This window comes from Dipodomys ordii, unplaced genomic scaffold, assembly GCF_000151885.1.
Source record: "Dipodomys ordii isolate 6190 unplaced genomic scaffold, Dord_2.0 Scaffold65, whole genome shotgun sequence".
NCBI lineage: Eukaryota > Metazoa > Chordata > Mammalia > Rodentia > Heteromyidae > Dipodomys > Dipodomys ordii.
In genome coordinates this window covers 9,068,905-9,094,966 of record NW_012267281.1, presented here as the reverse complement: position 1 = coordinate 9,094,966, position 26,062 = coordinate 9,068,905, and the positions used below count along the sequence as shown (strand labels likewise).

Sequence of the window (26,062 nt, the reverse complement as noted above, 5' to 3'; positions counted from 1 at the left end):
GGAGGGAGGGAGGGAGGGAGGGAGGGAGGGAAGGAAGGGAGAGAATATCATGACATTGAGCCTTGAGAGAAAGCTAACTCTGACCAATAGAACACCTTGGTACTACCTCATGGCATATAGGAACAGGTGCATTTTTGCCTAAATAATCACATGTTTCAAGTAAACTGAGATATTTCTCTATCATATCTGAAATATAAACTTTTGACCTAAGATGGCCAAATAAATCCCGTGTCCAGTGCAATTTCTGAAGTTTCCATAATTTTCTCAACTCTATGCATCCTGAAGATTGATTACCTGAGGGACACAGAGGCAACTCAATACTTTTGAAGATGCTTCTTTTTATATTTCATATTTCTTTTTTCTGTTTCACCCTTTTTAGGTGAAGAATTACTGATGTGCAATTGCTAAGCACCTCTGGGACACCAAGAGAGAGGTGGTAGATCTCTAAATCAATAGCACAGAATCAAATACCTACTAAGCAAATTCCATATTTCAAAAGAAGTCAATCTGATATTTCCTTTTCATTGTATCATGTACTGGCATATCCTTATCAATGGAAATACAAGTTAGACTCTGTACATGAGTGAATCCCAGGAAATTAAACCATGTCGAGTCCCAGTTGGCCTTGTTGGTATAGGCAGGCATCTTGCTTTAGATGAGGAGAGATTATAGCTACGGAAGGACGTCTCAGAAACGATGCTGTCTAGTGAATAGCTGCTTCCAACAAGGCACACTTACATCTCAATGAGTTGCTGGTGAAGTGTGAAAAAGCAACAAAAGGAAAACATGATGCTTATGAAAAAATGTTGATTATTTTGTGTGACTGTTCAATTCAGACAAAATAAACTAAAAAAAATAAGATACTGCTTTACTGCTATAATATTGGAGACATTTTCTACATCTAGTTGACAACTAAAGGTACAACTGCTTTCTCCTCTAAAATAGAACATTTTGCACAGCTTGCTTTGTGTCTGACCTCTCCTGTAACTCCTGGGCATTATCTAACTTGATCTTGTCCTCAAAATAACTAAGACAAAATAGGGTTGAAGGTGCTGGTTAAAGTAGTAGACTACTTGCCAGCAAGCATGAAGTCCTGAGTTCAAACCCCAGGATGGACAAAAATGAAGCGTTTCATGTTCAAAAACAAAAAGTTTCATGAGAAAGATGAGCATTAACCCCCAAAGCAAAATTTATTTAGGAAAAGAAAATAACCAAGCTTAACTGGACACTAAACACAGGTTGAATATGTAAAATATTTAAGATCTGTATTTGAGTATGGTAAAACACATAAAACTTCCCCAGGAAGAATTTGTTCTAGAATTAGTATATTCTAATAACACAGACTTTTAACATATTATTTCCACAAGCAGAATCTGAATTATAAATTTTTGGGGGAAGGGCAGTTTGGCACTAGCCCAGCTAAATATCTACCTACAATTTACTTAATTCCATGGGGTTCTGTTCCTGCTAGTTTATAGAAAGCTGTGCCAAAGAATGTTTCCCCACAAACAGTAAAAATGTATTCTTCTTATTTTATGTTAATGAACAAGCCATTTGATTTTGGCTCACTCCATTCTTTACTTGAACTCTATCTCATGCCTGTATTATGAAGAAAGTGAAGATGAACATTTACTTGTAAGGCTACTTAATCCGTACACAGTAGTTTTATTATTTGTTTTCAGTATTAAAAAAATAAAATCAGGATCATCGAGATTGCTAACAGCACAGTGGAACTGGAAAGCTTTTAATTCTGCTGCCAGTCAGACTCTGCAGAACTCTGTTCCAAATTGTGATAAGTGCAAATCGTCCAGATTGCCTTAAACTATTCTTGATTCTGCAGGAGATAGGCCCTAAGAGCAATAAACAAAAACAGGATTCACTTCTTGGCAAGAAAGTACAGCAAGATTTTCCTCTGATTTAGAGAGAGAAAAACTGATGTCTACTTTTTGATCAGTAAGCTGTTTACTCACGTGGGTGTCAAAGAGATTCTTTATCTATTTACTCTGGAAACATATGAGATAAAAAAAATTACCTCTGAATGAAATGACTGTCATAACAGATTGTGTTGCTGGCTGATACTGGTTTTCTTACAGATGCACTAGAATTTTGAACAGGCTTATAAAAATTTGTGAGATTATTAAGAAATGAAACCATAATTTCTAACAATTGTACTCATTGACCTTTGATAAGTATAAGTAAGGGAAAATATGGATGGGCTTCAATGGAAGCTCCTAACCCTAAACATGGTCTTAGTGTTGATCATTCAGCTGGCAGGTATAACTTAACATGTTGCTGTGGACCTTGCCTGCCTAGTGCCCAAATCTAGCATATAGTAAGACCTGCCTCAGGAAGTTTCTCCTTTAACATCTGTTTTGTTAACATCTGTTTTGATTGACCTCACTTAACTCAAGTTACCTTTGTTAAATCCTAACTTCATGCAGTGCTGGTATGTCTTATTTATATTAGGAGATACACAAATGTTCTCTGCAACTGAGCTGTTCTAAACTTGGATACAGTAATCAACTCATTCATTCCTCTTTTGGTTGCTCTGGTTTAGATGATCAGATCTAATCTGGTCCTCTGATCCCACCCACAGCAGCTCTGGGACCTGTGTCCTCCTTCGGTTAGCACTGTAGCCTGAGCCACAGCAAACTGTACAGAGGAGAGTGGCTCTTGGCTTGTATGTTTGCCAAGATAATAGAAGGCATTAGGAAAACGTGGCCTGTTTCTTCCTTCCTTTGTGTCAGGCATCTCTCTCTCTCTCTCTCTGACTGAGAGCTTCCTTTCTACCTTTTCTCAGTTAATGCTTCAAAACCAAACAAAACAGCCCTGGAATTGGAGCTGTGGCTCCAATGTGTTAGAGCACTGAAGCCCTGAGTTTAAGTCCCAGGACCAGCATGCACATGCACATGCACACACACACACACACACACACACACACACACACACACACACATAACACACACACACACACACACACACACACACATTGGCTAGGCTAGGCACTAGTGGTTCATGCTTGTAATTCTAGCTACTCAGGAAGCTGAAATCTGAGGATCCTAGTTCAAAGCCAGAGACTCTTATCTCTAATTAATCAGCAAAAAGTCAGACATGAAGGTGTGATTCAAATGGTAGGGCACCAGCCTTGAGTGAAAAAAATAAGTGGGAGTACCCACGCTCTTAGTTCAAGTCCCTGTACTACACCAAAAACAGAGGGAGGGAAGGAAGGAAGGAAGGAAGGAAGGAAGGAAGGAAGGAAGGAAGGAAGGAAGGAAGGAAGGAAGGAAGGAAGGGATGATAGGTGAAGGTGCAAACACTGAACAAAAAGAGAGTAGTGTTGTCTGCTGTTCCCATCTCTGTAAATGCAGGAAGGATTCCTACAGGAAAACATTTCATAAAGAAAAGCATCATATTGCCTAGATAATATAAACAGATCATTTATATGAATCTAAAAACAAAATGTTAAAGCAAACAGCAACTGAGCTCAGGAGAAATAGACAAATCCATAGCCATTGTGAGAAACTCTAACATACACATCTCAATAAGCGATATAGCAGGCAACTAAAAATCATTATAGACACATATTTTTGGAGGGATTGGGGGGAATTGGTCGTGGACTTGAACTTTGGGTCTGGGTGCTTTCCCTGAGCTTGTCAGCTCAAGGCCAGAGCTCTACCACTTGAGCCACACACCACTTCCAGTTTTCTAGTGGTTTATTGGAGATAAGAGTCTCACAGACTTTCCTGCCCGGGCTGGCTTTGAACGGGATCCTCAGATCTCAGCCTCCTGAGTAGCTAGGATTACAGGCGTGAGCCACGGGCACCCTATTTAGACACACATTTTTTAAATTAACAAACGATCTAATGCATAGCCAATAAGGATATTATTTTCAAGTATGTATCCACTACGTCATTGGCAAGTATAAACTAATGTCAAGGAAAAAAAGAATATATTTGACCTAAGTGTAATTAACAAGTTATCAATTAAAAGATAACTAGAATATGAATACATGTTTAAAAATCTAACATCAGACTTCTAAAATAATATATGGTTTAAAGAAATTACAATGAAATGATAGCATTTTGAAAAAGAAAACCTAAATATATTAAACTTTGAGAGTTGCAACTAATGCTGTCATTAGAAGTAAATTTATATAGCTTTAAAAATAAATGGCTTAGAAGTCAAAGGTCTAAAGTCTACTCTAAGAAAATAGGAAAAGACCAACATATTAAAGTCTAGGAAGAGTTGGAAAAAAATTTAAAGTAGATACTAATATGAAATAGAAAAGTAACTTTTAAAGAGAAAAATGAATAAAATCAAAAGTAGGTTCTTTCAAAGCAGTAATGAAATCAATAAACTTTTACCAGGAATGATTAAGAAAATAGAAGGGGAAATTGACATTATCCTAAATTTTTATAAGTAGTAACACCAGCATTTAAAAAATCTACTATGCTCCTAGATTTAAAAAAAATTGATAAAAAGGAAAAAATGTCTTGAAAATGGTGGCTGAAGTTGGACCTAAGAAGAAATAGAAACCTAAACCATTGTTCTATCAATGTAAGAATCTGAATTCAACTTGGAAGAAAATTAGTATATAATCAAAATCTCAAGTAAGAAAATTCATGGCCTACAGGGTTTCATTGGTGAATTCTATGAAGCACCTAAGAAAGAAAAATGATACCAATTTTAGAAACTTTTTTTCATTTTCTATCCAAAAACAGAGAAGAACTGTACCAGTGGGGTTCCACTACACACACAAAAAAGAACTTGCACAGAATGCATAGTAAAAGACTCACTGGAAGCAATGGGCTAACGTGATCTGAGGGTAGGTGAGGAAGCCCACCCAGAATCTACACAGCAGGCTGTTAGAAGGACAGAAGGGGAGGTCTTCATCCACATGGGGGAAGCTCCTCTTTTCCAAGGGGAGCCTCAGCTCTGAGGACCTAATGGAATCAGGCTCATCCAGGTCACCTAATGCAATTGCCCTTATGTGAAAACCAGCTGATTATGGAACTGAACCACATCTACCAACTGCCTTTATACCAACCCTATATTCCTGTTTGCCGAATGGCAAGATGTCCTTACTTAAAAAACAAAAAAAGCCACCGTACAAGCTAAAAGAAAATGATTTTTATTTTCTTATAAGCACATCTTGATAAAAAGGATTAAAAAGAGATTATGTCACCAGAATTCCATTCCCATCCCTGTGCTATGCTATGTTCAGACAGGTTTGTGACAAGTATAAGTACATACTACGGTGACAAGAGGGGGCTGCCTTGGGATCACTGGAAATGGGGAATGGGTGTATATGTGAAGGGTACCAGCAATCGACCATGTGTCCCCAAACGGACAGGGTTCCTGAGGCAAGAGGGTGACATTTCTCTCACAAGCTGCTAGTCCCTTACCATACTATGTTCTTTGGGACTGGCTGTGGATTCCAATCACAGAGCAGGCAATCAGCAAAGCAGAGAAAGGGCTCGGAGAAAGAAGTGCGTCATGCAAGGCAAACTAGCAGATAACCAGGAGACAGTGGAGATGATACTGAGCCAGGTTCTACAGAAGCCATAGATCATCCATAAGATAACAAGTGAAGATTTTAGTAAAATGGAGGCAAGTTTTCCCCAGTCCAAACTTCCTGAGAGAAGTTATTGTACACACAGACAAAAATGGATGCAACCAAGAATGGTATCTAGAGAGCTCGGCACAAGTGGTTCATACCTCGCTACTCAGGAGGCTGAGATCTGAGGATCACAGCAAAAAAAAAAAAAAACCAGCAATGCTGTTTTATCTTTCTGATAAGAGTCCATGACATTTTAAAATAACTTTTTCAAAAACATTTTTATTATCTAGTTGTACAAAGGAGTCGTCATGATCCAGGTCACCCCTTTCAACATTCTCACCCCCTCCCCCCAACCTACCCCTTCTCTTGCTTAATTTTAGGTTATAAATTAAGTTTTTGCAATTTAACAAGGCAATTTATGTACACAATGCATCTTGATCAGTATCACCACTTCAACAGGACATTTGTACCTCTAATTAACTAGGAAGAAGCAAAAGTGACGCTGTGGTTCAAGTAGTAGACCACCAAACTTGAGTGGAAAAAGTGAAGAGACAGTAGGAGGACTGAGTTCAAGCTGTACTACCAGCACCAGTACACAGAGAGAGAGAGAGAGAGAGAGACAGAGACAGAGACAGAGAGACAGAGAGATAGAGAGACAGAGAGAGAGAGAAGACAGCACACAGATAGTAAACATTTAGCTATGTTCCTCCTCTCGGTAGAACAACTGACACACAATGGCAGGGAGTGGTCACATCCTGAGTAGCCACTGCTGTTGTGCCAAGGATACCATCCAATAATGCCAGGAAGTAAAGTTCTATGACTTGCAGCATGCCATCAGACTTCATAAAAACAAAATCCTTCATTTTTATTTTTTTCTTTGAGTATTAATTAACTTCTTGTTAAACTACAACCATTATCATTGGAGCACACATGCCAGGACAGATTGGAAGAGTGGTTGCCAACTTGGAAGGCAGGGACGGTCCCCGGTGGTCCGCTGTGACCACGCTGATGTCAACAATGCGACTTCCTAAGTGTGCTAACTATCTCACTGGAAAATAAAAAAAAACCCCAGCCAGCTCACGTTTCATCCCACAAATGGAAAGGGCAAGGAATTGGAGGTGAGGGCCTTGTGGGCCTGTGTGAATCCCAGTGGCCCCAACGTGGAAACCCATGGGTCAAGTGTTGATCATTTCCAGTAACCCTCTCATCAATAAGCAAACCCATTCGAGCCTGGCAGCTAGCACAAATCATTATCTCTGGGACTGGTGGGTTCACAGACTATTCCCTTCCTTGTAAACACACTGACTACAAACTCTTTTGTTGATTCCTGAAAGCCTGGGGGAAAAAAAACTGTGATTCGGTTAAAATGGATGAGTTTACTTTTGAAGGAGCCCATAAGACAGAGGATCTCTGGAATGAAGGCAGTCACCCCACTAACCATCTCTTTTGTCTGAGAAAGGATTTGGGGGGGAGGGGGATGGGACAGGAGTGAACAAACCGTAGAAATCTCAAAATGACAAAGTCATTGTCCAGGGTACTTTCTACACACTTTCTCTGACATGTCCACACAATGAAATGCAAGGGTCAGTGGTACGCAGACAAGTCCAGGCAGTTCCACTCTTGTGCTTTTCTAAAAGCCAGTGACCCAATCTATTATCCCCAAGTCTTAGGAAGGCTTTGTTCTCTAGATCCAGATGCAGACGCTTTTTCTCACTCTTCCCCTGGCCTCCCCCAGGAAGAAATGATGGAGGATACCTCCTTCCCATATATTCTTTTTTTTTTTTTTTTGGCTCAGCACTTTCACTTCATAAAGAGGCAGTCAATGTGGTGTTTTCAGGGGGATGGGGCACCCATTCAGTGGTGGTCCCCGTGACTGCCTGCACTGGTGACTCAAGTAGCTTCAGGATTAGCCTTTTGTGTCCCATGAAAGGATATGAAAAGTCAGTTATTTAAGCTCAGTCAAGCTGTTGATTTTTTTTTTTTGAGATGAGGGGTGTTTGGGGGAAGAAAGATTTTGCAATTCAGTACTCTTCAATAAATTACAGTGTTGGGTGGAGGACAGCTGTACACGCAAGTCTGCATACTCAAAAGCTGTCCCAAATTAGAGAAGAAAAATTCAAATGTTAAAATTCTATTGGTATCGTGTACCTTCATTTTCAACTGTTTTGCTAGGAGGAAAGATCTCTTGGAAGTTATGATGTCCACTAGGAGAATTCCAGATAACCAAGACTCTTTATTCAATGTTATTGGAGAGTAACAATAGAGTCTCAGACACAGAAATAACATTAATACAGAAGTATTTAGTGCTCAGTGGTCTCTTCTGAAACTCTTCTGATACTGTGATTTGGAATGAGAAAATAGCCATTAAAGTCTGCAGGGAATAACAACCATGATATCTAGGAGACAAATTCATGTGGACTTATGGATCCATTTATCAGTTACCTTAATGCAGCACAATGAAACACAAGGTCATTATAAGACTGTTTCTCATACTTAGCATAAATGTAAGTCAGGTATGGTGACACAGGGTTGTAATTCCAGCAACTGGGAATCTGAGGGAGCTGGGTTACACCATGAGACCTTGTCCCAAACCCCTCAAAGTAGTGCTTTGGTTTTGTTTTAGTAATATATATATATATATATATATATATATATATATATCAACCTCTTATTTAGTGCATTTTGGGTGACTGGATGATATACCAAGCATTTGAGTGGTAGTGGTAGAAGTCTTGTTGAGCATGTGTGAGGCGCTACATTTAAAATGATTTTTTTGTTTTAATTTAATTTTACTTTTCTTAGGTAAATATAATGGCAGCTACTTGAGAAGCTGAAGCAGAAGCATTACTTGAGCCCAGATGGAGGCCTAACAACCTAGTGAGACACCCCTCCCCAAAAAACAAACACAAAAGCAAGATGATTTTATAGAAACAAGATCCTTTTCTCCTCACAACACTTAGGAAGTAGCTATCATTCATACCAAGGCACAGATATAGCGCTGCATGGCTTTGTGGAGGATAGCGACAGCTAAGTGGTAGTAGAGCTAACATCTGAACTGAACACGGAGTTTCCAGCATGCCTCCCCTTACTCCCACTCCCATACATGGTACTTTTCAAGCTCACTTACTTACACAGGAAGTGCCACCCACCACATACAACTGCATTTACAACAGCATGCATTACCCTCATGCTATGAAAACATGGCATTTACCCAGTGTTATAAATGTGCTCTCTAAAAACCACTGGAGTCACAATGGTAGACACGAAAATGGAGAATTGTCTCAGCAAGGCAAAAATTACTTCTGCAGAAAGGTATATCATCAGCCAAAAAACCTGGCAAGCAAGCAGAGCAGACAGGCTGCCTTTTTATTTACCACTAACACAGCAGGCCCTGCCCCTCTGCTCTGATTGGGTGGACTGAGGTTCACAATCTGCTCTCCGTGGGCAAGTGAGACTAGGCTAACATGTATTTACATAAGGTGACTTTGAAATAAGATTAGCAGTACACAAGTAATCTCAAAATATACCCACCCCCTTTCTGCTATTTCTGTAAGTTTGAGGGGTGTCTTAATTCCATCTTGAAAAGAAACCAGGTTAAGACAAAGCCTTACATTGCAAAAGTCCTTCCTTATCCCAAAGTGGTTCCTTTTTGCTTAACAAGGGCCAAGCCAACAGGCCAAAGCAGGAACTTTTAGGAAGCATAGTTTGCTAGAAAAGAGTTTTTCTCAAACCAGAGAACCAAGATCATCCACAGAAGCAATTTTTGAGCAATTTTTGTGTCTTTATGAGACAGATCAGAGGAAGCCATCTCTCCTGGAGTACTGAAACATACAGTTATATAAATCACTGTTAATGATAACCTTTTAATTTTCCTTTAAATCAGCTAAGATCTTGGGAGTGGGGGCAACTTGACTTCCTACCCAGTCAGCTATTAGACCCTTCCCTGATACCCCAGCTACCTTGAGCAAAGGACTATCATTCAAGGAGCTAGACTGTCTTCATGATGGCACCAGCTGTATGAACACTCAACAGCCACCTTGAGGAAGCTGTACAGTTAGTACCCATAGCAACTGTTTACTGAAGCAGAACTCCGGCTCCTGAAGGCACCATTCCAGTAATGAGTGTTTCAAAGACCTTAGACCAGGCTTTTGCCCTTGTGAGCCTTTGTGAACTCTAGATGACTCTGCTTTCATCTCCACTCAAGCCAGAGAAGAACTTCATCCTTTGGTGGCCCAACAGAGGTCTTGTGACTGCAGAGGACAGGACGAGTCCAAACACAGTCCTTCATCTGTATAAAGGACTGTTGTTACTGTGTAACCCCCTTTACTATACCTCCTTTCAGGAAGAGAGTTGTTCAACTCACCTTATGTACCAGCACATCCTCCTGTGCTTCCCCAACCCTGTCCCCCATGTTGCAACGTTAGGCCAAATAAAAGGCTTCTCTCCAGTGATCTTTTCTTGCTTACTTTTGATCTCTATCAGTAGAACAGGCTAAGCTGAAAACACAGATAGTGACCAAGTGATAGCAAGAGCATTAGCAGTCAAGAACACAATAGCAGTAGTGATGAAGGGCCACTACAGAGTTCCAGAGTCGCCTGGACAGAAATGATGGGGAATAGAGGTGACAGAGACAATGATGGCTATGAACAAGAAACTATGGACCCTGCTAACTGAAAAAGATGTAGCGAACTGTCAAATCCCTCGTTGTTATCATTGTCATTGGTGTTGCTATTATTACTGTTATCCTTCAGTAGTTGTACAAAGATGCGTCAATGTATCAGTTTATGAGTACAATACATCTTGATTAATGTTAACCCCTTCATTATTCTCTGAACCCTGCCCATCCCCTCAGTTTACCTGGTTCCATTTACACATACACATACACGTACATTGAATATTATGCCTATATTCACTCTCCCTCTGCTTGCTCTCCACCACCTCATGCTGCCCAACAGAGAACTGTCCAAATCTTAGTGGCCAAGGTCTTGGACTATCAAGACCTCAAAAGTAGTATGACTTGCCTTGCAGGGCTGAGGATGCTAGCACCTGAACTGTGTATGAGAGCTGTAATACCAGAAGGCACGGCTTATTGCTGCTGCTATTGCCCACTGCTTCTGGAAGCTGAGAGTTTCAATGGCTACTAAGTGTTAGGAACATATGACCTTCCAGCTTGACTACATAGAGCCATAAATCTCTGGCTGCTAAAACCTCAAGCAAGAGGCCCCCATCTCTTAGGTTTTGGAACTTTAAGCTTTTGCTTCTGAAAGTCCAGCCTTAGGGATGTCGTGAGTACTCAAGGGCCTGAGATTGCCAACATTAGAAGAACATCTTACCCACAGACAAATTCTGTCTTACCCACAGACAATTCCTATCTGGTTAGAGGAAAAGGCCCCCAGTCAGCTGACTGGTAACCGTCAATATTAGTCTTCCTTCCTCCCCTGGAATTGAGAAGAGTTCTAATCTTGCTAACAACTATAATGTGATTATGCAGACACCATACCTAGTAGCCTTAAGAGTTGAACTATTTGATGGTCAACCTTGATTGTCCCTTGGCACCTAGTCTTTCCTCACTCTGACCCAGATCAGCTTTGCATTATCTTTCCCTTCTTAGTGTTCAAATTCAACATCACCTGCTCCCTGACCGCCGAGTCCATGTGATTTCCAAAGCCTCCTGAATTCATGTGGGACTTTGCTTGTTTATTTCTTCTTCTCCTTTTTCTCTTAGCTAGTGTATTAGTATTTGAATTCAGGGGCTTGAGCTTGCTAGGCTAATGTTCTACCACTTGAAGCATACCTCCAGCCCTTTCTCATAAACCTTTTCTGCCTGGCCTCAAACCTTGATCCTCTAGATCTGAGCCTTCTGAGTAGCTAGGATTAAAGAAGTGAGCCACAGCTGCCAGGCTCAACTTGTTTATTTCTATTGGTTCGGTTGCTCACAGTCTGTCTCCAGTAGTAAGATGTCAATCACTGTGAAATCCAATACCTCCCTCCCACCTCTGTCCATAGCTCTGTACTCTATGGATAAAACAACACCTGGGGTGTGTGCAGTACCACATCCATACTGGCTTGATGGCTCTGAAAAAGGTTCAGATGAGATGAGGGAGGTGGACCATACTCAGTGCTTGTGCTTGGCCCCCTATGGTGATGCCATGATCACTCCCTTTCATAGGACATGGAGATTGTTCAATTGTCAAATGAAGAAGTAAAGAGGTGTCTGCCATTGATAGGGAAAGATGTTTTTAAATGGTGAAGAAAGCGTATGTATGAAGATGAATTCAAACTGTGCAAACACAGACACACATACACAGGAGTGTACAAGAGAAACTCACATACCAAGACATACAGATATAGACCAAAAAGACATCTGATCTGGCTAGCATGAAGCTTTTTTTCAGAAGCTGGAGAAAGATTAGACTGAAATGCTAGGCAATACTCTCTGATTGGCTTCTACAGAACAAACTATAGGTGAATAAAACAGTAATACAGTTATAACTTAAGATATATTCCCAGCTACCCTTCACTTCTAGTCTGTCCTGCTCAACAGTCTGGTCAGTGAAAAAAAATCTCATCTCTTTTATTACAGCTGCTCCATATCTGTGCCTATGCAGGCAACGCAGGACAGCAGTAAACAACACACACTATGAAAATGAGCTGTGTTACTGATGTGTGAGCATGAGTAGCAATAGCTACAAATATAAAAACAAAGGAACATTAGGGTTCACACAAATACAGATCACTTGTTGAAGTACAAAGTTAGGCAAATAGGCTCTATTTGGGCAAGGAGTGTGTGTGTGTGTGTGTGTGTGTGTGTGTGCGTGTGTGCGTGTGTGTGTGTGTGTGTGTGTGTGAAGCCAATACTAGGGCTTAAACTCAGGGCCAGGATACTCTCACTTAACTATTTCCTTCAAGGCTGGTGCTTTACCACTTGAGCCACTCTTTTACCTCTAACATTTCACTAGTTAACTGGAGAAAAGAGGCTTCATAGACTTTCTTTGCCCAGGCTAGCTTCGAACCACAATCCTCAAATCTTACCTTCCTGAGTAGCTAGAATTACAGGCATAAGCCACCAGTGCCCAGCTAGGTTTGTGTTTGAAACAGAATTTCTTATTTCAGTCATTTCATCAGTGGAGTAGTAAATCTGCTCCTGATTTCTGACTGGCTTCCACAGAGCCAGACATCATGCCACCAACTCATGCCTCCCCTCATCCTTGGATCTCTGACTCAATTGGAGACACCAGTTTTAACCCAATGGTCCACACTCCTGAACTCTTACTCACAAAACCAACACAACTATCATTATCCCACAGAAAAAGTAATCAGGCATGCATACTCTGGATTAAAAAGTTCACACGGGTAAATGTAATTACATTATTTATTTTTACAGCTATTCAATTTTAATTCTCCAGAAAGGGCTGAGCATGCCTATCTTTAGTAGAGAGAGCGATAAAAAAAATGTATATGAACCTGGAAGTCGTTGTCTGAATAGTCTGATAAGTGGAAAACTCAACTGGCTGTTCACAAAGATGGCTTCGCTTTGGATTTCCATTTCCACTCTGTGTGTCACTACCTCCTGCCAGTTCTTCCTGGCTGGAGGAATACCAGGTGAGGTGTGATTGTCTCTGGAGACCCATGGCATCCATCTCCTGCTAGCTAACACCAAGGATTCTTCCTGACAAGGACATTCCAAAGCCTTTCTAAAGCCGGGTGCCAGTGGCTCATGCCTGTAATCCTAGCTACTCAGGAGGCTGACATGTGAGAATGGTAGTTCAAAGCCAGCCTGGGCAGGAAAGTCCATGAAACTCTTATTTCCAATTAAATACCAAAAGGCCAGAAGCAGAGTTGTGGTTCAAATGGTAGAGGGCTAGCCTTAAGCACAAAAGCTCAGGGACAACACCCAGGCTCTGGGTTCAAACCTCAGGTTCAGCACCCAAAACAAAACAAAACAAAATCCAAACTCAATTGCTTCAATCTAACTCAACAGCCAAGTTGAGAAAAGAGGTCGGGTCCCCCACATCATTCTGTCTAGGAGGAAGTGAGGTACTACTGGTAATTAGTCACACAATCTGATGAGAAACCTGAAGACCCCAGGCCTTCTCATGTCAGCTGCAGGATTTGCTAATGACATTAAGAACAAAGATAGACAGGAAGTTTTTTCAACGAGCTCAATTTTGAAAGAAGCCAACGAAACCCTTTTAGGAGCGCAATGAGCCAGTTAGGGGGGCCTGAAATGTCATTTCCATTTCAGAGGCCCACCCTTGTAACCCAGAAGGCTTCTGTGGAGAAGATAACATCCATCCTACCTGTAATTTCTTATCTCATGGCTACGTCAATTTCTTTCCATTTATTAGAGGACTGCAAGTAGACAACAATTCCTCTGAAAAACACATGCCTGCTTTCCCCCGGAAAACATCAACAACTAAGCACAACCAGGCGCTGACTCCAGCTGATTGTCATTTTGACCTTGCTTTGCTTTAATTCAGGAGACTATTTAGAAATGTAAAAAGCAACCCCCTTCCTTCGGCTCAGCTAGCAGAGCTAATAGGCTTCTAATTAATTTCCAGAAGATTGCTGTTATAACTAACAGGTTTTAAACATTTGGTTGATTGGGGAAAATGAATTGAATATAATGTATTTGATTTGGAAAATTAGTTTTCATTCTATGTGCTTACCATAATAGTGTTTATTTTAAGTTTACATGATTCCATTAAGAGTCTCAGAACACCACTGGGTTTTTTTTTTTCTTTCATCCTATCTAACTTAAAAAAAAAAGAATCAATTTACATTTAGATGTTTGTTGGTCTTTTATTGGAATGCAGGTTAAATTCATTTTTTTGTGGCTTTAATAAAAATCTTTCCTCTAATATAGCAGCAAGCCCTCAATACTTCAAAATGATCCCAGGGATACTTCAGGAGGGGAAAAAAGGCCCCTCATTGAATGCAAATCCTCCAGCGAAAGGCTCAGCCGACTACTACGGTGAACCAGTTCAGGCATTGTTTCTGAAGTTTCACTTGATTCCTCCTGACAACCATTTAAACAATGAATGTTGGGAAATGTCCCTCAAAGAATCGACAACAATAGCAGGAATGGGAGCTTTTATATTTAGCTAATACTATTTTTAAAAGGAGAAAAATATTTCTTCCTGAAGGGATTATGGGAAGCCTTATTAAAGACACCTGCAAACAAAACCTGACAATAGGTCTTTATCATCATTGATAAGTGAGTTATCCTTTATATAAAAACTCTTTTTTCCCCCCTTGGAAACAATAACACCAAGATTCACCTTGGCTATAAGGGCAAGAAATGGGCTAATTGGGACCAGGCGTACTCAGCTATGGAAAGCTGACCAAGATGATGCGACTAGGTGGTCAAAAGGACCCTCGTCTATCTGGTTAAACGAAGTATGAGACTAGAATGCTCTCTCCTCCCTCACACTGCTGAGGATGTTTTATATTGAAAGCAAGTAGCAGCCAACCCCTTCGCACCGTAATGGGATACAAAAACACAGGAAGGATTCTAATTAGCAGGACTCACTCGGCTAAGCACCTAGTGGGCCAGTCAGCTTTGGAAACCCAAACTTGGCCTAGTTCATAGTGGTGAACCATCATTGTGTAAAGCACCCTTCTAGCCATCTGTACTCTATGAAAAACATGACAAGTGCTTTCATGAAAGGTTGCTCCTGGTAGGAGAAATAACACAGCTAAATCCAGCAAGGTGTATTTAAAAAGTAAGTTTGTAGGAGAGAGAGAGAGAGAGAGAGAATCCAAGGTGCTTGTGTGCAGTACAAGGGCTACACCTGCAAGGCCATGCTTTGCGCTGGTTGACAGGAGATACCTTTACCCATGGGCTGAGCTGTTTGCAATCAGATATTCACAGCTGTCTTTCTGTGAGACTTAATAGAAATGTCTATAAGCATTTTAGGCTGATTAGTGATTTTCCTGACATAGCAAAGTTTCCAAACTAAGTAATTTTTACTCCTTTGACATCACAGGAGCCAGAGGCAATCCTAAGCTTGGGATGTGAGGCCATCAGGACCCAGCCAGAACAGAAGATCCTACCTCTTCTTTGTCTAACATTCAGCTTACAGTGAGAACAAACATTGTTAGAGGATTTTAGACTTTGCCAGAAAACCACATAGACATCCGGGTATGAAGAACAAAGAAAGGTTTATTGCCAGGAAAGGTGCCAGCAAGACCCCTTCTCACAAGGGAGAAGTGAGAAGAAGTGCCGGGTATGGTCTGAGGTGAGCTATATAACCTAGGAGGTTTAGATGGGGCTAGAAGGCAGAGAGCCTGGTGTGGAAGTGAGGGCCAGGGGCTTCATCATGGCGGACTAGGATTTATGGCTGCTGCCCAAATAGTAGATAAGGGGCCTTGCAGCTGCCCTGACATGAAGGTCACCCTAAAAGGCTCTTGTTGCCCAATATGGTGGTAGCTGCCCCAGAGAAGTGCCATCCCAAGGTAGAGGGGGTTAGAGGCTGATTATTTACTGCCTTTACTACTGCCTTTACTACATGGGCCTAGTGTGGCCTAAGAAAGGAACATGCTGAACTGTGGAAAGGGGAAGGAGCGTGCAAAGCTATGGGAAGGGAGCTCATTGGGCTAAGAAATATCAACTCACACTTAAGGAAAGTGACAACTAAAGTCCAAACTTCTGACAAGTGAGCAACAGCACAGCAAGTAGCTTTTAATGCAGTTCATTTCCAAAATAAACACTTGAAAAAAAAGAAAAGTTCTCACACCTGAGTCACTGAAACATAGACAGAATTAAATAAAGGGGGAAGGAGGCGGGGGTGGGGGGGTGGGGGGAGGAAAACCAACCAACAAATATCCACAGAAGTAACAATACACCATGAGGACATGAGAGATAATCTGACAAGTGAGCAACAGCACAGCAAGTAGCTTTTAATGCAGTTCATTTCCAAAATAAACACTTGAAAAAAAAGAAAAGTTCTCACACCTGAGTCACTGAAACATAGACAGAATTAAATAAAGGGGGAAGGAGGCGGGGGTGGGGGGGGGGGGGGAGGAAAACCAACCAACAAATATCCACAGAAGTAACAATACACCATGAGGACATGAGAGATAATATGACCCAATGTTGCTCTTTAGGACCTTAAGATCACAGTCAAAACTAACACCATATAAAAGGTATTTCTGTGGGATTGTTGGGTCTTTTCTTTTTTTAAGGACACCTTAAGACAGAGCAATCAACATGTGAAAAGAAAAGCTGCCTAGAAAAATAAAAAAGACATTTTCTGATATGACTTTGATCCTGTGCTCAAATTATTGGCTTAAGCATGCTTGCCTCTAAAAGCTTTGTATCTGCAATAACCGAGCTCCATTGTCCTTGTGAACAAAGTATTATTTTCACCTTATTATTACTAATCTTTTCTTTGTAAGGAACCACACCTGGTTTTATCCCCCTTTCAAGGGGGGGGGGAGAGGGAGGGGATAAAAACGGTGCAGTAAATATTTGCCCTTTGTGGTAATACAATGCATAATTTAGTTAATCTGGGCTATCTTTCCGTGAGAGGTGATTGTTTCTATATTATGAAATGTGTTCACAGTCAAGCGAAATCCCTGCCAGATCCCTGGGAGGCAGACAGAGAGCCACTTACCCAGCATGTAGATGCCACGGACCAAGGCTGACAGGCCTGGGAGGCCACACCTACACACAAGGTATTACTCATGCTAACTTAGCCTCCCAACCATTACCACACCTTTCTTCTACAAACATGGCCTTTTATTAAGGTAACAATTACACATAGTCAGGCCCAGAACCCTACTCCTTCTCCCCCCACCCCCTGCCACTCCCATCCATGGAAAGGCCTAGAAAGAAGAACTTGAATTTTACATTTGAGCCCTTCACAGAACAGTTACGTTACCTGGATGAAATCGAGAAATGTCAGGGGGAGCAAGTCATCCATATGTCCAATGTCTTTGGAGAAACGATTTAAAATTCTCCCTGCAAGAACAGGATATGAGAGATTATTCATTTCCCCAGACAGACCCTTGAAGAGATTCAATTTGAAAATGAATCAAAACAATATTTTCAATGCATAATGTAATTAATGTTATACATTCATCTGAAACAAGTTGATGTCAGTGGCAAAGACGAAGTAAAGTAGGATGATAGCCTAATGAGGAATAAAAATACCACCAAATCAAACTAGACAAGGAGTTGTAAGATGGCCCTGATTTTTTTTTTAACTATGGGGAAAACTTTTTGTGCTAGTATTGGGCAGGACTAGTCGGCTTTACGAAGTTCTATCCTTTTTAAATCCCACCTAGGATTTCACTCTAAGTAAAGAGATGAACAGTTGCAGAATATATACATGGATCCTTATTGTGGCACCAATTCTGTTTTAGCTATCACAACTAACTTTGCTAAATGGTGACTTTTTTTCAATAAATTGAATTGTTAACCTTTGATTCCTTTCCTGCCCACCCCTCAGGATGCTTCTGGGTACCTTGCATCCTGGGAAAATTTAAAATCCTTCACTACTGGCATCGGAGTGGTTATTTTCAGACAAGCATCAAGTGTGACAAATGCACACCTCAACATCCAAGAAGACAATGAGGAATGAATGCCAGAAAACATAAATAATACTCAGTGATTATGGGTCGCTTCTGATCACTGAATGGAAATTGAACCCATGCCGATGTCGAGTAGAATCCAGGAAAATGGTGTGTTGGCACCAGGCTTCCAAAGTAGAAAGCAGACTTCTAATAAATATCTGTTCTCTTCATTTTAACACAGATACACACATACACACTGAGTTTCTGAGTTTATTTTGATGCAAATAACCCTTGTTTGTATAAGCCCTTGAACTTCCTAAAGCAATGCTTTGGGAAGCCAGTTGGAGTGCAACACGGGGTTTTCGAGGTGTTCTTCCAAGTGTTTGTCAAAGGAGATTTCTTCTGGGGCCCTTCAACCCAGGAAGTCAAAGCCATGGGAGCATGGCAGATCACCGACCTCCTTCCTGGGGCACCTGGGCACAGCTGGGAAATGCAAGATATATAAACCCAGAGATAAGCTGGGCCTCAATTTTTTTCTGTCTCAGGCTTAGAACATACAGACTCCAGCATCTGTCATGTAGCGACATTCTTGGCAGGCCCAGTGACAACCTTTCTTAGACTAATAACACCTCCTTTAGAGAGTTGTTCAGGGGATTAAATGGGCCCATACCTACAAAAGAAGCTCATCACAATGCCAGACACATTTTTAACAGGTTCTCAAAACAAACAAACAAAACAGTGGGATGGCAACTGTTTCCCAGGTTCTGCAGCCTGTCACTTGAGAGGAAAGCCAACTGCTAGCTCAGGGTGGAGGCTGAGCATCTGAATGTCTAATAAGCTCCCAGGATGCCCTTGTGCCCTTGTGCCCAGCAAACCAGGCTTGAAGGGGAAGAGGTTGGGCAAGCATTCATCGGAATGCTTGAGGAACACTACAACTCTTCTCGCATATTCTTAAGGGCGTCTGTGGTGTAGCTAAGTTATTTCTTAAAGCATTTCAAAGAATCAGTGCAAAAGAAGAAAAATGAACGCTAGAAAATACCAACCATGTAATTAAAACACTTGTAATTTTTTGATGGGGAAGTTATAACTTTTAAACATAAGCAAGATTCAGACACAGTGAAAGAATGGTTCTACTCAAAAACTGTCAGAGCCATTTTTTAAAATGCTTTTTTAAAAAACCAACTTAAAAAAAAATCTTTAAAAAGGAAGACAGAAAGGCTATATAGAGATGGTGGGAATATGAAAATCATTCCATTATCTTTTCTCAGATGAAGGTCTGAAGAACCCATAACCAGTGGACAGAAATAAAATACAAGAGTAACACAAACCACTGAGAAACATCATTTTCACGCACACTCAATGAACTGAGCAGGGTGTAGAAAATGTGAGATCAGAAGGTTCAACAATTCCTTCCTTGTCCTAAGAAACAACGAAGAGCTGCTGTGGGTTGTTTGGAGATTATTTTCATCTGGCTTTGTGGCAGACTATTCTAATCAGAGCCCTGATGTCAAGCTTATGGCCCCACAGTCATTTTCTCAAGTCTCCAAATCAAATCCTCATGATGAATTCCCTCCAGGTTTCTGCCAAGCCTCTTCATCCCACTGACACAGGGCCCCTGGAGAAAAGTGTCCAGGGATATAAGAGAAGGAAAGTCACAGCTTCCTGGAGGGGGGGGGGGCAGGGAGGGTACAGCCCAGCCCATCTCCACTGTGTAGAAAGAGCTTGCTGACATGAAACCAAATTCTGTCTTCCTGAAACATCCAACTGTTACTCTGTTCATTTTGTCTGCATAACCAGGCAGAGTTAACTCGAGTTTCTCTTGATGTGGCAGCCCTTCATAAACATTAGGGGAAGTTAATCACAACCTTCCCAGAGTTCTCACAAGCAAATGATCCTTGGTGCATCAATTGTCGTTCATGTCCAGCCTTGGTCATTGTCATTGTCTCTGCTTGTGCCCAGACCACCAGACCAACTGAAATGCCTTGTGCCCAGGATTTAAAGAAACATTCCTGAGAAAGTCTGCGAAGCTTTAGAGTTCTGCACAGAGTGTAGCCCAGTCACAAAGCTCACCATCATAGCAAATTCTAGCAGCTACATCACACGCTGGATTCAGGTTCAATTTATTAAAAAGAAAAATCCATATCACATCAATCCACACAGGTGGATTATGGGAAAATATTAAGTAAATATGGATAAATATGGGAAAATACTAAGTAAATATGGATAAATATACTTACTCTTTCATGAGTGCATCTGTGTTGGCCTAGAGATTCCATTTCTAGGAAGTATCAATACATAAAGACCTTTACCGTAGTATTATTTAACAAGTCAGAATATGTTGGGGGTAAGATGTAAATTTATTCTGTGTTTACTTTTTCCACAGTGAGTACGATTTTGTTTTTGTGTTTTCTGGTATTACTGAAGTATGAATTCAGGCTTCTGTGGCTTAGCCTAGCAGAGTGAACCTTCTCAGGTTCATTCATGACATAAAATATCTCAGTAGTTCTTCCCTTTGCGTCCTATTCTCTTCCATAAATATAGTTTTAGGTACCACTAAATCCCTAGTACCACTAGGCCCCACTATACCACCGAGCCTTTGAGGGTAAAAAAAACATGCTTGGTACAATCTTTGGTCTTAATCATTGTACATATAAAGAGGAACATATCTAGAACCTACTAGTGGTTCTAGAAATTCAATATTTGGGTAAGAATTGGCCATTGGTACTAAGGGGTTAGTGTAATGTGAAGCCTAGAGCCAGGGTGATTTGGGTGGGGAGATTGGTTTCACATGAGTTGAAAACCAAAAATGCTGTGTTTGAGAAGGCCACCACTGTCTTGGTCCCTGCAGACAATGGTAGGTACAGTGGGGGTTGGAGGCACAAGTAAAAGAACGATTGTCTAAGTGAGACATAGACTCTAAATTCAAGCAGTCTAACCCAAAGAGTATAGTGTACCTAACGATGACTGAAAGAGAATGGGCTAGGTATAACACAGCACAGTAGGAAGAGAGTGATTCAAGGTAGAAGCACTGAGTGAAGCCCCGATGAATTCCAGGGCTGTAAAAGATCAGAGAGTGTGTGTGTGAGTGTGTGTGTGTGTGTGTGTGGTCTGGTTCATCTGTGTGTGTGTGTGTGCGCACGTGTGTGTGTGTGTGTGTGTGTGTGTGTGTGTGTGTAGTCTGATTTAACTTCATCCTTAAGGTCAGAATCTACAAGACAGAGGTTCACAGAACAGCAGAAAAGAGAAGGAGCAGAAAGCAGAAAGCAAGGCCCCAGGAGATCTTCCTCCTCCTCTGATATGCAGGAACAACAGGACTCTAAGCACTCCTTGAAGCCCTGCTGAGACTCAAAACAGTCATAATAAATTTACCTGACGACCTCACAGCAGATGAAAGATCAGGAGGATCTCACAAAGTCCCTTGTTTAAGTTCAAAGTAGTAAGGTTTTGAGCAAGGTTTTGCTCCTATTATTACTAGAGCGCCAAGGCTAATCATTTCCATTCTCTATATGATATGAAGATTCTGAGATTAGGGGCAGAGGAAGAAGAGGAGGCCAGGCATGGCTGACGCTGGCTACTCTGGACTCTTCTCCTCCTGCTGCCTTTCCCCTTCCTGACAGGAAGCCTCACACCCATGCATTATTCGCACAGAGATCACCTCTGAAGAAAGCTTCTACAGGCAACAGAAACATTCGTGGCACTTGAGTGGTCCACATTCCTCGTGTTAGAGATGAGGAGACAGAGACCACGCTCGAGGAGATGCTGTATTCATATTTCCTAATGCACAAGGGTCTTCGGCCCAGCCTTCTAGGGATTTCTATACTGAAGGAAAGTGAGCGTGGTGACCCTTTCTTCTTCAAGGCAACTAGCTTCAATAGCCTTCGCTGCCTCTTATTTTCCCTAGGATTTTTTTTTTAGTTCTCTTTTTAGAGTTTGCCAATGCGCAAGCCGTTCATTTCCTGTATATTTACCCATCCCATAGCTTATCTGCACTCCTCATCTCACTCGGCTTACTCACTCACAGCTATCCTATAAAAACACCTAAAGCTAATCTACACAGAATCCTTTGAAACTGACCCAAGACAACCCACAGCCAAACTTCTCAAGCAGGGCCTGAGACCTACTCCCCAAAACCCAGGGTGAAAATGTACAAAGCACTCTTGACTTACATGGATCTCACGTAATTACCAGCAAACGTTCATTTTTCATTTGAAATAACCTCTTTCATATCCTTACTTCTTTATCTACTGAATGTGTTCTATCAAGTTGTCAGACACAGGTACCAATCTAGCCTCCCTCCCATTCCTCCTGGCTGGAACTCCTCTGTCTTCTGCTCCTCCATCAGAAAGGGTCTTAGTCTTTGCTGGGCTCCCACCAACGTGTCAGCCTTTGTCCCTCCTGCTCTCAAATTCATGTTGCCACATGCAGTTCCACCTGAACTTCTCTGTCCCCACAGGGAAGGCTGTGCCTAACTATAGTGCCTTCTCAGGAACCTTCCCACAGCCCTCGTTGATCACCTAGTTGGCTCTAGTGATCAACTACTGTTGGCTCTAGTGATCAAGCACTGGCCAGCATCAGAGTGCCTTTACATCAGAAATAATCTAACAGTCAAAAGGACAATGCTTCTGAGATTCTCATTTGCACACTAGTCATCTGGTGATATAAGAAATATGTAGTCTCTAAAGCACTCAGTGAGGCCTGAGAATCTGCATTTCTAATACACTCCCAGAAGATTTGAATGCTGCTGATCCAAGGACCACATTTCTAACAGTGGGGAAGAATCAGGAAATTTCTAATGATGTTTGTTGTGTTTAGAAGTTAACCCCCGTCACATGTATAACATCACATACATATGTTTGTTTTAAATATGTGTGTATATGTATATATATATGTGTATACATATATGATATCATATGTATAATGACTGTCCTTTGCAACTCCTTCCTAAGTTTCCAGGAGCCAAGGAACAGTTGGCTCTTTTTATTCCCATAGGATGTCAGCATATAGACTTGTTTGGTGGGGTGGGGAGCAGCTGTCAGAGGAGGCAGGAAGGGTAAAGCAGATGCAGGCCAGGGCAGGGAAGGGGGGGAACATGAATAGTCATGAAGGACGGAAGGGCAAGCCAGAGGAAATGCAAGGCTCAGGTGAGAAGAATATCGTAAGTCACCAGATCTCAAGGAAACCTCTGATTTAGACCTACATAATAAGCAAGGAATCCCTTCTGGAAGTTAAATGTAAAAATTACATAACAGATGGCTATCAAATGCCATCTGACCATCTTAAGGTAGCAAGTTGGATACACAAGTACTAAGGCCCCTAAGCGACCCCCTCTTTCAAATAAGGGACAAAGCACCAACAGTTGCTTGTCCTTCCTCTCCCACCTTCAAATCCCTGCCTACACACTAGAGAAGGCTAACCTGTCGTCTGCAGGTGGGTTTCCAACATCTCCTTCATGATCTAGTGCCAGCCCTGGGATCGTAGCTAAGGAAAGCACTGTCTTAGAGATAGCAGGAGCAGGGACACCTCATATTCTGGATATTTGTTTCCTTTGGAGCTCAGAAAGAACATGGATGGCAGAGATTCCATTTCTACTATATAGCCCTTTGAAAGAATGCCTTCCTAGGATAATTATGCTGTCTTCAAAGCTAGTGGTCCCTTGCCTTTTCAAATAATTAAAAGTTACTCGGAAGTTTTATTTCCAGGTTTGATTATGACACACTGGGGTAAACTGGTTTCAAAAGTATTTTGTGTGTTCTTCTCTTTTCTCATATTTCTCCACTTTTGCCCTTACCAACAAGATGCCAGGTATGATTATCCTAATAAGCTGACTTATAGAATCCTAAATCTCCTTAAGACAAAGAGCAGACCCACAGTCTGTCCTATATGACACTTTCAACTCTTTTTTCCTCTCAATCTTTTTTCCTCACCCTCCTTTTACTTCAGACTCTTCTCCATCTGTTGACCAGTTAGGCACAATCCATTCCTAAGAACTTGCTATTTAGAATTAAAGCCAGATCTGTCCCAGTGTTTTGTATGCATATGGGTATTTTATTTAATCTTTATAGTACTAGGGATAGATCTCAGGGTCTCACACTCGCCAGGCAAGCACTCTATACTTGCACTCTATACTTGAGCCACACCTCTGGACCTTTGTATTGAAGATAGAATGTATCTACCTTTACCCCCCGGGGCTGGCCTTAAACTCTAAGTCCTCTTCTCAAGAAACTCAGATTGCAGGCATGTACCACTAGGCCTAACCCTTTGGGGCAATTTATAATCCAACCTGGGTGTTCAGTCATCAGGATATAGTAGTCTTCCCAAATCTGCAAAGATATATTCTATAACCCCCTGTGGCTGCTGAAACCAAGCACAGCACCAAACCTCATACATGCAATAGCAGCTATTCTGCCTAACATACATAACCTCTGATAAAGTTCACAAACCAGCACAGAAAGAGATGAGCAATAACTAGTGAGAAAAAAAAATACTACACGATACACTGTAAAGAAAGTTACATGCAGATGGTATTTCTCTCTTAAAAGAATTAAGACAAATACTACTTCTTTTCAGTCCACAGTGGACCATAGACGAACCGTAACTCTGGAAAGTGCAACTGTGAATCAGAAGACTAAGCAAAAACAGAAACTGCAACAACACAGCAGGAGTGAGAGAATACACGCAGGCAGCAGAATCAGGAAGTTCTGGACCACATACCAGGCAGCTGGCAATGAGAAGGCCAGTACAAGCAGGGGCCTCCATCAGAGAAAGTTACAGGGGTCAGGCAGGGTTAGCCTACCATGTTTCCACAATGGGAATAGGGCCTGAGACTTTGGGAGGCCGGCAGGCAGAGCACAGGTTAACAACATGCACAGAATTTGTCCAAGTGAGAGAAATGACATCCCTCAAAACTACAGAGGTGAAGAGGGCAGAGGCCAACAAATATTTACCCAGTCAATGGAAAAAGCATGACCTAAGGTATGCTGAGACAAGGAAGGATCTAGCCATATGTAGCACAGGAGTGGATAATGCTGAGAGCCGAGGGGCATCCAATGGAAAATTCCCCCTCGTAGGCAAGAGCTTTGTTTGCTGTCTTCCATCCACAGCTCTTCAAATCCATGTCTGTGTGGAGGAAGTGTGGGTATGGAATGGCTATACTGCAATGAGAGTCAACAGACACTGAACACCTCTAAGGAGGCTGGAGATAAGCTGATAGGTTCTACACAAAGGCCCAAATCAATCCCACTTGTCTCTATGTGATTGAGATGCCCCATGGCGACACATGGGGTGTCCTCATCCAAGTCTGTGAGAGAGACTTTCTTGTGGCCATTTGCGTTCATTCATGCCTGCTTTCTGAAAGAAATATCAATGCTAGGCATTAAAGAAGTGCTAGAAACTGTGTTAAGCACACATACCCCATCACTAAACTATGACAGAGATACTGTCTCAGTTGCAAGACAAGGCATCTGAAACTTCAAGATAGTAAGAAACTGACTCAAGGAATTGAATTTCAACCTAAGAAGTAAGCCACACTGAGACTCACAGCCAGCCTTATAGCGATTCAGAAAGGTGTGTCCATGTCAACATATCTGTGAATGAGGCTATTTTACTGGACACTTCTGCAAGCACTATTAAATGTTCACTAAGAAGGAGCTAATAAAGTTATAGGCAGAGCAGGCATTAAGCCAGAATGGATAGCCAGGCTCCTTCTGATTGGCTTATGCTTGCTGCCCTGGATGTTAAATACTTTTGACTATCACTCCTGGTTAGTAGAGTTTCAGCAATCCTCTCTTGGCTAACTATAATTAAAGTAAAACATTTAAAATAACTCCACCTCAAAATTATATTTCATAAGTCACTGTGGGCTGAAAAAAAACCATTAAGACGTGAATAAATGAATGATTGAAGACAGATGGTCTAATAATAATGATTAGGAAAGTCTAGGGGCTTGAATGTCACCTCATCCCAGGTCTTACGAAGCTGTGTAAC

The 26,062-nt window shown here is 41.5% G+C and overlaps 1 protein-coding gene across 1 annotated transcript in view; it reads right to left on the bottom strand.

The window, feature by feature from the left end:
- Window positions 1-26,062, bottom strand: part of Abcc4 (ATP-binding cassette, sub-family C (CFTR/MRP), member 4) — a 183,047-nt gene that overhangs the window by 58,444 nt on the left and 98,541 nt on the right. The window contains exon 19 of the mRNA XM_013023011.1: window positions 17,446-17,525. Coding sequence (XP_012878465.1) covers window positions 17,446-17,525 — 80 coding nt within the window. The remainder of the gene's footprint in view (window positions 1-17,445; window positions 17,526-26,062) is intronic.